Source organism: Nesoenas mayeri (genome assembly GCF_963082525.1).
Source record: "Nesoenas mayeri genome assembly, chromosome: 4".
Classification (NCBI taxonomy): domain Eukaryota; kingdom Metazoa; phylum Chordata; class Aves; order Columbiformes; family Columbidae; genus Nesoenas; species Nesoenas mayeri.
Window position 1 is genome coordinate 35,203,840 of NC_137540.1, and position 14,204 is coordinate 35,218,043.

At 34.5% G+C, this 14,204-nt stretch overlaps 1 protein-coding gene across 1 annotated transcript in view; it reads right to left on the reverse strand.

Annotated features, from left to right (window-relative positions):
* FSTL5 (follistatin like 5) overlaps positions 1-14,204 on the reverse strand; it is a gene marked incomplete at both ends in the record, with an annotated part of 271,920 nt that overhangs the window by 64,320 nt on the left and 193,396 nt on the right. Inside the window, one exon of the mRNA XM_080343428.1 lies at positions 1,256-1,376. Coding sequence (XP_080199554.1) covers positions 1,256-1,376 — 121 coding nt within the window. The remainder of the gene's footprint in view (positions 1-1,255; positions 1,377-14,204) is intronic.

Here is a 14,204-nt window from a genome sequence, read left to right on the forward strand (position 1 = left end):
ATACAGAGCAGCAACAGCAGTGACTGCCTTTGGCACCATAAAGTTTTACAGTGGTTTCCAGATGAAATATACAATTTCCTGACAGATAATTCATCATCAGACAAATTTACAGTTGTCCCCCTTCACCTATCCCAAATTATGTTTCTTGATTTTCTAGTCTTACAGAAAACCTTTTTCAAATTAAATGCAGTTTTGCGTCATGTGCTAAACTGAGCCAGAGTCCTAGTATTTTAACTGTTGCAATACACCTCTTTAAGATTTTAATGCATTGGAACAAGTAGGGAACATGTTGACAAAAATATAATTTTGTTAACAAATTAGGGTAAACGAAAACACATCAAACAGAAGAAAGTTGGTCAAGGACCTTCTAATATGCCCAATTCATCAATAGTTCTGACATGCCTACAGAAATTAAAATAGAAGTAAACTTCATCCTTCTCACTAGTTTAGCCAGTATTTGCTACCTGACTTCTTAAATGACAGAAGAGAATTCCTGAAGAAAAATTGGAAGCAGGAAGATGGTGATGTCATGTATTTGCACAGGGAGGAAACTCCATTTACAAAGTGTTGGGAGTGGAAGAGGTGGAAAAACTGGGAAAAGAATATCAAAAGAGATGGATAAATAGATATTTTAAGACAGTTTCCCAGAGAAACACAATAGAGGAGATAACAACTGTAGTTAAGTTTTGTCCAAGTACAGAGCCTTGGAAAGTGGTCATTAGAACTTGAACAGATATAGAAAAATGTAAAGATCAAGGTTTCAAATCCAGATGCCTAGAGTTAATCTACTAAAATAATGGTTAGTGCATATTTCAAATTTCAAATTAAATGCAACATTCTTAACATGACAGACCTATGCACTCATTTTCCCAGTGTGTTCTCCAAAATTACTAAATTAATACTAAAAACTACTTTATCTGTGTATATATATATGTATATATAAAAACACTTATTATTCTGCAGATAATCTGCTAAACATCTTAACAGGTGAACAGCCCACAGCACAGAAGATGTCCTCTGAAGCATCTTTACTCCTTTTAATAACTATTATTCAAATGGAAGTAATAAATGAAAATGATTATATTTTATTGTTTTTCAAGGTTATTCACAGGAGAACAATAAGGAAAAAAAAATCTCTCGTTCTGTTAAGCTGTAACACAATATAAAAGAAGTAGAATACCAACAACATATATCTGCTCAACAAAATACATATCTAAGTCTCTTATGAACTGGTAATTACAACATTTTTCCTTACCATTCACCTGGAGAATATGAGTTTGATAGAGTTTATCATAGCCAGCAGCATAACAGGTGTAATTTCCCATATGAGTTGTGGTAACCTTAGTAATGTACAAGGACCCATCATCTCCAAAATCCTACCGGGAAAGATTAAAAACAAGGTTATCATAATTATGCCTGCATCTCTATGGTAATTATGCTTGTTATCTTGGCAACAAAGCTGTGATGCAAATATCAAACACCATAAATATTAAAACAGAACAGCTGATAGTAATCTGAAACCTGAATATTACATCTGTGAATGGCAGAGTTGTTTAATCTTGCCACATATATTCATATAATCATAGAATACTTTGGGTTGGAAGGGACTTCTAAGGGTCATCTAGTCCAACCCCCCTGCAATGAGAAGGGACATCTTCAACTAGATATTGTGTCTGTAAAAGAAAATACAAGTTTCATTTTAACAATTAATTAAACTCTTCAGAAGTAAAATGGTTGTATATTTAGTTATGACAGTTATTTACAGAAAAAAAGATATTTCGGATTGGATCTAAAAAGACAGAAAAACTAAATCTCTGCACAATTTAACAAGGTAAATTACATCCTGTGGAAGTTTGGTCATCCTTTGTAATGAGCAGGCATACAGAAAAAAAAAAAAATCCTAACTTTTCTTCAAGTTTGAGTCTTTATTTTTAACTTCATCCTTCTATGTATCTTTAATTGGCACATATATTCCACTAGATCAGAGTGCAGAATCTTACCCTCATTTTGATTCTGAGTTCAATTCTCAGTTCAATTTCAATTAATACAATATCATTTAAAATTCACAAATCGTAAACTATTCTTTTTATTGTAAAAAATGTATGGAGCAATTAATAGTCAGTGTTTTATTTTTTCCTTGCTATTTTTCATGCCTGCAAGAACCACCCTAAAATAACAGTCCTAGTCCAATCTAGCTTCTTCCAGTCTACATCTCACAGATTCTAAAGTGTGTACAAATCCTGCTAGAAGTTGTTTTTTCTACATTATGTTCCATTATTTATTTTTTCAAGGTCACTTGTTAACAGTTTGTTTCTTTTCAGTCTCACCTAGCAATATTTATTGTTATATATGCAGTGTATTTACACAAAACAGTAATTAAATTATTTGAGCAAAGAATATAAAGTAGAAATGTAAAACTATGAAAAATGATTTTCACTCTAGTAGATAATTTCTACTGTAAAATATTTAATTCAGAAATTAAAGTGTATAAATGATGATGAAAAACATGCAAAACATCATCACTGTTTCATTCTAGGAAAAAGTGTGCTGGATCTCCTATGCTACGTAGGTCAGCCCCTGTTCTGGAAGGGAACCCATGCTCTATAATCGTATGCCTAACATTAATACAGTCTATAATAAACTCAGTCTTCTTATGTATACAATACAGCTTTATTTTTATCCTAAACCTATTCATTGCAAGCTTATAGTCATTTTATACCCTTAATGTAAACAGCCTCTAAAATAGCTTTTAGAATCTTTACATAACTTGAAATATCCTGTCCTTGTGACTAACCATAGGATGTGGTATTATACACACAAACACATTATAATTATATGCAACACAAATATTCAAACACACACACAGGCTCATACATGGAGTCCAAAGTATCCAACGAGTGTCTAACTCATTAGAACAGAGATAATCACCAAACTACAATATCTATGTGTCTCATTTGATTCAGTCATTCATTACAGAAGAACTACTTCTGTAAACTGATTTCAGGGATCTGGTATTCTTGAAGGCAACTGTTATCAGTATAGACCATACCAAAGGAGACTTCTAGTACTTCAGCCTCCTCTACTTCTGTTTTCACTACGTCCTGTGCCACACTCAGCAGCAGGCCAGTATTATCCTTAGTCTTCCTTTTGCTGCTGATATAGCCCTGAATCTCTGCAGAAGCCCTTCTTGCTGTCCTTCATGTTACTCATCAGATTCAATTCCAGGTGGGCTTTGGCTTTCCTAATCCTTCACATTTAAATAGTTTCCCCACATTATTCCTGGGTCACCTGTCCTTGCTTCCACCTTTCTTCCTTTTTATTTGAGTTCTACCAGGAATTCCTTGATCATTAACACAGGTGTCTGGATGACTTTGATGTCCTGTTCATTGTGATGGACTATTCTTGAGTATAGAGGAGGTGATCTTTGAAAAGACACCTCTTCTTTACAGCATGGTCTACTATGAGAATCTTCTAAACATATCATTTAACAGGCCAAAGTCTGCCCTCCTGAAGTACAGGGTTATGTTCCTGCTTTTTGCCTTGCTGCTTCCTCAGTTCTACCATCTCATGACCACTGCAGCCATGGTTGCCCTGACCTTTTTATCTCCCACCAGTTACTTGTATTTCTAAGTATGAAGTCCAGGAGACCATGTCCTTTCACTGGCTCCTCTATCATGTGTGTTAATATCATGACTAAGACACCACGCTCAAACTAGAGGTAAACATTAAGGCATTATAAAAATGTTCTTCCAGTCCAACTTACTTGAACACAACTCTAGGAAGTAACCAACATCTGCTGATGTTAGGGGAGAAGTAACTAGTAGTATCCAAGGTGAACAGCCACTGCATTGCCTAGGTTTTTATCAACTACTTACACGATTATATGAGAAAAACATGTATTAATGTTGAATTCTGTAACAGAGAACATAGCAGTATTGGATAAATCATGTTTGAATTGCAAGTTTTCAGAACTCTTCAAGATAATCATACTCTGGAGTCTGACCAAATGTACTGTTTAAGAAAAAACAAGAGCATTTACACAAGTGACATAAGAACTTTTATAAACACATGTATTTAGACTAGTGAAATGTCCTGTGATACAGCCACATCACTGTACTTTCTCTTTTCATAGTTCGGACTCAGGCATCTTTCTTTTCTCCTTTTCCATCTTTAAGCTCAAAATTTTACAGATGTTTGATAGGAGGAAACATCTGTGACATTATATCTGCAAAAAAAAAAGTATGAAGGTCTGAAAGTAAATTCTTCTATTCTACATGTCAATGATAGAAAAGAGTATGAGCTTTGGACATCTGAAACTTTCTCCTTGGTTGCCCTTCATAATCAAACCTGTCTGTAACTGACCGTGATGTGGGAAAAAAAAAAAAGTACAAAAAGAGTCATAGTTAAGTGAAGGTGGCTGTCCAATCGTCAAAGGAGACTAAAAACCATCACCTCAAGTTCAGTACAGAGGTTTCCCTGGGCTCAGCTCATCCTTTTTGCCCAATGTATGCTTTATTATCAAGGAAAGAGAGGAAAAAAAAAAGGGGAGGTGGGGAAGGGACCATCTAAATAGGTGTTTAAATATGCATCATAACATTTTTAGACAGCATTTTAGACAAGAGTTTTAGAAGCACCTCTTTCCTTACATCATAAAATACCCATACTAGTTCCACCCTACCACTCTGGGATGCATTCCACACTCCATTTCAACAAGGGTCACCAATTCAAATGTGGGTAATACCCAGAAATATCCGGAGTAGAATTCTTGCATCACAGAGACTAAAGCTGCAGTCATATGAAGTATTAGAGAGGGATATATCATCTTGAGTTTAAGCAAGAACATGTAATTTAGTAAATTCTTTGGCTGAAATTGCCTTAAACCTTTATATATACATTCTGCAACTGCCCCAGAACTACTGTAGTGTTGATGAAGCTCAAAAGAATAGTCTCCCTGTATCAAGCGGAGGAAAAAAAAATCTACATTAACTCAGAGATGCTGTTTCTTTTACGCTTTTCAGTTAAACTTGGACTCATTTTTTTAAAAATAAACAAGGCAATACTGAGGTCCTCAGCATCACACCAGTGACAGGCGGAAGATCTTTGCTTTCCTTCATTGTTCTGTGAAAAATAATGAGGTCCAGTAGAGCATTTCCTTGTGTTCTACTTGTGTATTTTTGATTTCATATTGAGCAGCAATTGGCAAGGAAAAGTAACACAGACATATCAAAGTTCAGGTAACATATAATGGCCAATGCTTGCATAATGATTTCCTATACTTTTCCATCTATTTCTTTAATTTGAATTTATTAGTCTAAATTAGTGCTATCTTAAACACAGTTGCAGCCCTTCATAAATTGGTAGCGTCTAGATAACATTTCCTGAACTTACAAAGGTGTAAAAATTTGTACAAAAATCAATAAATAGGATATCTGTGCTATTTCCTCTATCCAGAAAGCCTATTACTATACTATAGGAGGAAATTTGACTAAGATTGACATATGTAAAGATTAATATAGAAAAACAATAAGGCTCAGCTGCATTAAAATTTATAAATATAGCAAACATACTGCATGATCACTTTGACAAAGTTACCTGCTTGTGACCAAAGCTTATCCTGCTTTGGTCCAGTGTGGTAGTTGGCATAGGCAGAGCTTGTGTGAAATTTGGTTATAACAATTGAGGTTAACTTAGCACAAGCAATCTGTTAATTGGTGTGAAAATGCCTCTGAAAAGATAATGAGATTTTGAGAGATTTTGAGGGGTGAAGACCGAGCACTGGTGAGGACAACAGGCAGTTGTTGGTGTTGAATGAATTTGGACATGCCAATCAAGACCCAAAATATTCTCTATCCAATCCTGTAACTGAAAGTGCCGGGGGAGAGACCAGGTCTCTCAAGGGAGAAACGACACAGACATGTGAGAGACTCAATGGGTACACAGAGGACAACTTCAACAGGAAATAAAGACACTCAAGGAAAGTGAACCAAAGAGGCATTTGGGGGATCCCACACCCCAGGTTCAGGACTGCTCATCACCCAGACGGACCTGCTATGCTGACCTGCTCAACTCCGGACTGAGCCACCTCCTACGCTGTAGGACAGGAAAGTCACATAATGGGCTAACACACTCACCCCCCCACTCCAGCTTCTCTCCTAGACTGCATCGTGTCTCCTGTGGAACAGGGAAGTTGCATAATTCGTGAAACCGCATGTATCTGTGATTTAAGTGTTTTGGCATCCAAGCCCATTTAAACCCTGTGCTGTCAGTTTAGTCCTAAAAGGCAACATCCCAGCAGAAAACAGTTTAGTTTCTTTGTGCCTTTATATTTATAGTATTCTCATATGCATATCATTAAAAGCAACTCAATCTTCATTTCTTCAAAAAGTTTGTAACCTTCTCTGTAAATTCTTCAAATTCACAGAACAGTCTACCAAAAGCTTTTAAAAACAGAAAACATAGCTCTAATATCTCATTCAGGTAGTCTGTAAGATACACAGTAAAATAACTGATAAAAAAGATTACTATGTGCTGTCTTATTCTTACATTCTATCCTTTGAATGTTATCAATGACAAAATACTGAGCTGGATAAACTTTTGGTCTATTATGACTATTCTTACATTCTTCCATGATCTCTACTACTTTCCTAATTTATTGGGATTTATTTTTTTCAGTCCTCGCTGCATTACTTTCCAGTTTTTCTTCTTTCCCAGAGAACATAAACTGAGTGATTTCATCCTCATATTTCATTCAAGATGCCTTTCTTTATAACATCTTCAATCTTCTTGTAGACTAAAATTTAGACATGAAAATTGAAATCTAGATAAACTTCTCTTTAATTTTCCAGTTTTCTTTCCCTAAATATACTCAAAATATTTATTCAGAAAGCATATATGTCACTGTGTTTCTTTGTCCAAAGGTGTTTGGGCAACTAAACTGCACAACTTGGTGCTTCAGATGATTCTGCTAGTTGCTCATTAAGAGAAGAAAATAACACACCTAAAAATTAACCCACTTGGTAAGACTGTCAATAACTTGCCTTTCTTAAGATAACTACTGTTTTCTGTATTAACATTTCAGTTATACATACACTATTCAGAACAAGCCTTCAATATGCTATCATATAGGTTACCACTGCAAAAATCAAGAAAAAAAAAACCCTTTAATGCTTACGTTTCAACTTTCATTATGTCAATCAAAACAACTGGATTTCTTTTCAAAAAAAAATCCACCTGAATAACTCCAGCGATCTTTCTACCTGAATGGTTTTTTATCTTTATCTCTTTCTAAAGTGTATGAAGCAGTAAGTTCAATTAACTTTTTCCCCTTAGTAGCTAAACAGACATTTTCAAAGTGTTGCTCTTCAAATTATTAGTGGAAGAATGAAAAACAGCTCTTCAAAAGAGCCACACTAGAGGTACTTACACTTTATCTAGCAAGTGGCTATTATTATTGATGTCTAAAATTTTTTGCCTAGTCTCTGCAACAGTATTTCTGAACTAAATGTGACATAGGATGGAATGTATTAACATTTAGCTGCTACAATGCAATCTGAAGACTACTTTTGCATTCCTTATATTATTACATATTGTTTTGAAGCACACCAACCTGTTCCACTAATTCACTGCAGCATGATGATATCTTTAGGTACCACGGCTATTTTCTAAGTACATACATGTCTGTGTTATGGCTTCTGTCTTCTTTTTCACAGGAACCATCGATAAAACATCCCTGTGGCTCAGGTGCATCGGTATTTCAATAGGATTCCTGCATGATATTGTAATTTCGTCAGTCAAATTTTGGGTTCTATGGATGAGGGTTTTGTTTGTTGTTGTCGTTGGTTTTGTTTTTTGGCTTATTTTGGTTTGTTTGTTTTTTTTTTTTTTTTTTACAACTACAAAACAAATATCCCTAGCTTATTGTTTATACTGAGTTCAATGTTTGTTTTGTTAATGAAAGCAAACAATTCAACAGAAAGATAACTGAATGTTGTAAGCAGAGTTTGGAAAGGGATGGCGAAGTCCAGAGTTCTTTGACATGAAATGTTGACATATATTTACTGTTTTACAGAATAACTCATCAGCTAAGTTAATTAAAAAAACCTGCATCCATACAAACACACACAAGCATCATTGAAACAGAGCCTTCAAAAATTAATAGCAATACACACAGAAAAGGGGTTTTTTACGTTTTGAAAAAATATGTCTTGACCCTAAAACATTGATACAAGCTCAATTTTTGTTAAATAGACTACTTTCAAATAGAACTGGCATGGCATTTTTACCGTTAAATTGAGAAGCTCTAATTATTTTTGTCATGCATAAAAAAAATAAATTGAACAATTACTTCAACAATGATTCCACTGCAACTCTGTTCTGTTGAAGGACCTGACATTTAAGAATTATGATACGTGTTACGAATAACGAGTACAGGAATTACGAAAGAAAACATTCATTTGACAATTAATCTTTGCTTAGTTGTCTTAGTGTTAACGCAACGGAAACCTAAAGGTTATTTTTGTTTATAAATCAATAATTATTTCTTTTGGTTTTATAACTTGCTTTCATATGCTAATGCTTTGCATATGAGAGATACTATGATCATTTGCCTGCAGTTCTTCATTACCAGCTCTAGACAGACTTTTGCCAGCTCTCCCCACAGGAGAATGTATAATGAAACAGACTGCTTGAATTTGTTCATCAGCATAGAGACTAGGATTTTTTTGTTTTGGCTTTTTTTTTTTTTTTTTTAAACCACAGTTAATTTATTGTCAATATATTGCTCTTAAATTACTTGGTTTTCTTTGTAAAAAACCTTCTCTACTCCAAATATTGAGTATTCTTTCAGGTAGAGACCACAGACATCACCCAAAAAAGCATCTCCCCCAAAATGAAAATTATCATGTCCTCATTTTCCTTTTCACTCATTGTATCCACACTGTTCCCTGCCCAAATCTCACTTCCAACACATAACTCAGAATTCAGTTCTGAGAATTTAAGAAGTTCAGAAAACTGAATTAGGAATGAGCTCTAGATTTCAGTGATCTGAAACCATTATACACAAAACTGGCAGAAGATAATTTCTTTTTTTTTTTTAAATCAGAAAACATGATTGCTCTAGAAAAAAAGGCCTAAGTCTCTCACAAAATAACTTCTGATCTAGTTCTTGGAGTCCCAAATAATATATAGGTATACGATAGCTAAACCATTCATGTACATAATCCAAACTAAGGCTTGGAACCTGGGTCTTCCATATTCTGAGTTATGCAAAGGATTAATCTTGAACTAAAAAAATTTGAAATATTTTCTGGTTCTTATGTGGTTTTTGTTTGTTTGTTTTTGTTGTTTAGGGTGGTTGTTGTTATTATAATTATTTTACTTTCCTAATTTTTTAGTCCTAGATTATAACTTTCTTACTAGAATTTCAGCCTCAGCTTTTTCCATCGAGAAAACAAGATTCAAACATTTTATAAAACTGAGCACATTGTATCTAAGAGATCTACGAACTTGTCAAGAATCTTCTTTGGAAATTTTCTCTCTGTAAATTCAGTTTCTGGCAACTGATGAATTCTACATGTTTTTTCCTGGAACAACAGCAATCGTATGTAGTAAAAAGTAATTTTTATGCACAACCGTTTACACTTAGACACTTTCACTGTACTGTTTTTATGGGACTTGTTTGATGTAGGTCAGAAGAAACAACTTAGACAATCTCCTTATGGCCTTACAATTTTAATCTTCTAAAGAACTTCAAAATATTACTCTTAACTCCAAAACTTCACACTTTGGGGAAGGGAGCGAAAACAGAATGGTAACAAGGACAATACGAAAAGAATACAGGAATGAGAACATGAGAACTGGAGATGTGAATTCTTAGTTATGTTATACTTGGACAGAAAAAAATAGCTTACTGGGTCCTTAATAAATGGACTTAGCAAGCACCAAATATTTTGAATTAATAGCTTTTTGATTACATATGAAACCTGTATTTCTATTTCCAATCTTTGACAACCCTACAACAAAAAAGAAAAGTATATTGGTTGGTATATTTTTTACTGGTGGTTAATAATATAAGCACTGTCACACAGTTATATTAGCTCAGTGATAATGACAACACAATTCGGGTAGGGACTTTTCCTTCTCCCTTTTTAAAGGGAAATTTTGATTTTATTATGGGGAAAAAGAATCATCTGTCTCTGAACTGATCAAGAAAATAATTTGCACTTAAAAACTAAAATTTTACATTGATCTACTGTGGAAAAGCTGTATCAATAATTGCAGCCATTCAGATATTTTCAAAACAATAGTTGTCCAGTTGCAAAACACAGGCAGTACACGTAATCCCCTTCTTTTCCTATATATACCTCCACCCTTTCTGCATTTGGTTTCAGTCAACTCAGGGAAGTACCAGTAAAACTAATGTCACATTTTTGTTCATATTTTACGTAATTACTTTTCAGTATCTGTAACTTACTTTATTACAAGGACACAGAGAACAGATAACCTTTTGAGGGTTAACTAGAAACATTTTTCAAAAATAATTATTGATGTATGCTTGGTTTGCCAGATAAATTCAGCTCAAGCTTTTCATGCTAATGTCAATTTTACAACTCTTGCTTTCCAAGTAATCAGTTTCTCTGTTCGTGTTCATAGAGCAATTCAACTCTGCAGTCTGCTATTGCATGTCAGGAAGAAATTAAATTCTAAAAGAAATGTGAGAATAATTGCATTTGGCACAAATCCAAGACTTTAAGTTTTCCTTCTAGCTCAGGAGGGAAAACAAAACCAAAATTTCCTAAGCACAAATTTTGCATACCTTCTCTCAATCTCGTATTTTATAGCTGCAATAAGAACAAATTGTGAATCTACTGTAAATCCACTCATTGAAGAACCAGACTGACAGAAAATTGTAAATCAAGTCAAAGCTTAAAGAAAGAACAGACTGTAACACAGTAAGTAGTAGTATATAGTAGTAGGATATACAGTAGTAGCATGTATAGTATTGTCCCAGTTTTGTTAAAAACAAGTTTCTCTTTTAGTGAATTTGCCTGTCAGCTAAAGCCTTCATATTAACTGCATTTTCCTGCAGAACCAGATACATGTTTTGGTAAACACAGCAATGGAATGCAAAGTTATTGATAAGCATGGATGGACATCTCGTGAGAGGGGCAACAGGAAACAGGTGACCAAGAAACTGACCAACTGTGTATAACATTCCATTCATGTGAATACTTCATATAAAAGGGGTAGATCACGAGGATCTCGTCCCTTTTTCCCTTTTGCCTTCTTTTCCCTTCTGCTTATGGCTGACATTAGGAGAGGACCTTGCTAGTCGTCCCTGTGAACTGAGGCCTAGTGACAGACTGAATCCAGCTCTGGTTGGCTGCAGACTCCAGTCCAGGACTTCGGGTGCTGGCTCTGCAGTTGCTGAGTCTTTCAAGATTGGTTTTGTATATTTTGTATTATTTTCCCTATTCTTATTAGTAGCATTAGTAAAACATTTTTAATTGTTCCAACTCTCTTCTCTCTGTCCTTCTTTCCCTCCTGATCGCCTGTCCTTAGTGGGAAGGGGGGAGAGGGAGGGGCAAATGGGGGAAGCGGGGGGAAGAGGAGGTTAACAATACATCTGCCAGGGTTTTATTGTCACCCCGCAATCCAAACCCTCGACAAGTATAAAGTAGCAGGATCTTAAAACTTTATTCTGAAGAATGTAACACCAGACAACAGTTCGTGGTTATTAATGCAGGCTAACTTTAATCAAGGGAAATTAATCTTCCTAAGCTGCTTTTACAGTCAGCTGAGACAGCTAAAAGGTAGCAAAATCCTTTCATGCGGCAGTTCAGTGGATTTGTCTTTGTGCTCATTGCTTTGAGTTACTGTCTACCTCTCTCTGCTGACCATGGAAACAAACTTCCTACAAGTAGACATCATAAGTATTTCATTGGTCCCTCTGTTTCTTGACACTGAGGAGATTAAGGAAAAAAAAAAAAAAAAGGGAGTAATTTTTACAAGAGTATTTTTCAGCACAGCAAGGTAGCCTTGCTAGCATCACTCTACTGCCAATGGGGAGAAAGGGGATCATCCAGTGAGTAATTCAGAACTTCAAAGTAAATCTCAGATTTTGAGGAAACCTTCACGCATATTTTCCTAAGCTTGTCTTACAAATGGTCAATGCAGAGATCATCCTCTGTTATCTCTTTCTAAAATAAGACTTTGAATGCATGAGCCCTGGCCACTAGGTGAACAGGATTTGTCTGTATTTTGCAAATCCAAGAAAAAGATTATTTCTGTGACTACAAATGAATAGAGTAACACTGTACCTAAAATAAGTAGAGAGGTATGATTTTTCCCTTATTCTCTTGGATACAGCAAAGACTGCATTTTCACTTCATGAGGAAACTGTAACATCTAATAAATGTTATAATCCATTATTCTATGGAAAACATGTAGCTGCTTTTTGCTTTTCAGACTATGTCAGTGGATTAAAAAATAGGTTTTCTATTTGAAACCTAATAATGTTACAAGTTTCCTAAGAACATGCAGACAGACCACACAGAAAAGTGCCATAAAATCCCTCACTCCTAGATCACCAGTGAGAATAACTTCATTTTATACATGGTCGTGTAAAAATAATTTGGATCTCATATATGAGAGATAGAAACTAGACATAAGTGACAGCTTTGCCAAAGTACTAGAGCTCATGAGGGTAGCCATAAGACGTCACTGATCTTTTACCTCCCCAAAAACTCTGTAACTTTATGCTATCTCGCTATGAATCTGCAATAATGACTGATAATTTATTTAGATATTCAAAATCTCCAATTGAGTAGATACAGCTTACTCTAAATGGAAATTTCAGCATGCTCCGATACAGCTCTCTTTTTTATTGGTTCATGTTACACACAGAGATCTTCAGAGTGATTCATATACCATTTAATTTCTACTCCTTTTTAACAGGAAAAAAAATGTTATATAATTAGATTTAATCAGAGAAAGCTATTTGACATTAATTTCTCATATATTTTTCAATTTAGCATTCATAACATGAATTTTTAATAATTTTCCAGTTACCACAGTTTATTACAATTCCCTCAAACCAATTTTTTTAAATCCACTTTAATTGTAGATGTATTTATTATTACACTCCAAGCGAAAAAGAAATTAGCTTTGCATTGTGGAGTTTACTTGTATCAGATCACATTCCAAGTGATATCTAAGTGCTAGGAAGCCCCAAAGAAGCAAAAGTCCTGACACAATTTACATCTTAAGGTGACTCAATTTAGCATCAGATTTGTGGAATGAGCTTGATGAGATCATCTCCACTCCTACTTACTTTCTTTAAACACATCTTGTTTGTAGGAAGAGTGCAAAGACATCACTGAGTATTTCCTAAATTTTACAGATTCTAAAAAAATCAACTTTTCATAATTACACTGGGATAAGACTGAATTGATTTTCAGTCATTTAGATTACAAGCACTTTTGTTTTAAATTTGTAAAGTTTATTGGAGTGTTTGATCTTCCTAATTGTATAAAATACTGGGTTTCAGCTTTAGTTTTATGAATGCAAAGTCTTTTTCTTATGCTGGCCATAATTCATCCCTTTGATTCCTGAACTGTGCTCATCTTAAAGTAATAGAACTCACTTATTTCATTTCACAGAAGCAACTTTCCCAGAATGTTTCTTTATAAACTCAAGAGAATCTACAAACAATGTAAAAATAATCCTTTATACTTTCATATTACTAAAATTTTCAGCCAATTTTCATCCAATCCACCGCATGTATTTCTGAACTACCCAGGAATGAGACAAATAGGTAGGGAGAGTGTATTCAAGCTTTACGCAGTCCATAAAACCTCTGTGGGATAAATTTTGTTTTATTACAAATTACTTTGTGTATGTATGATAAACCAGACAACAGGCAATAAAATACCTTGTCAAACACATACAGCTTTCAAATAACTTGCAGACAAGAGTATCTAAAACAAAAAAGATAGAGATTGGTAGGGAATGTTCTGCTATGTGGTAGCTGAAGAGGAGATATGGGGAAAAAAAAAAAAAAGAAAAGTAAACCTAATACCTTCAAACCTGATTATGAAAATCAGAATGGTTTGCTTCAACTTAGTGTATAAAGAGGAAAAAAAAAAGGCATATTGTAACTTCAGTAGTTTTCTTTAAGATGATACATCATTTTATATGCAGCATTA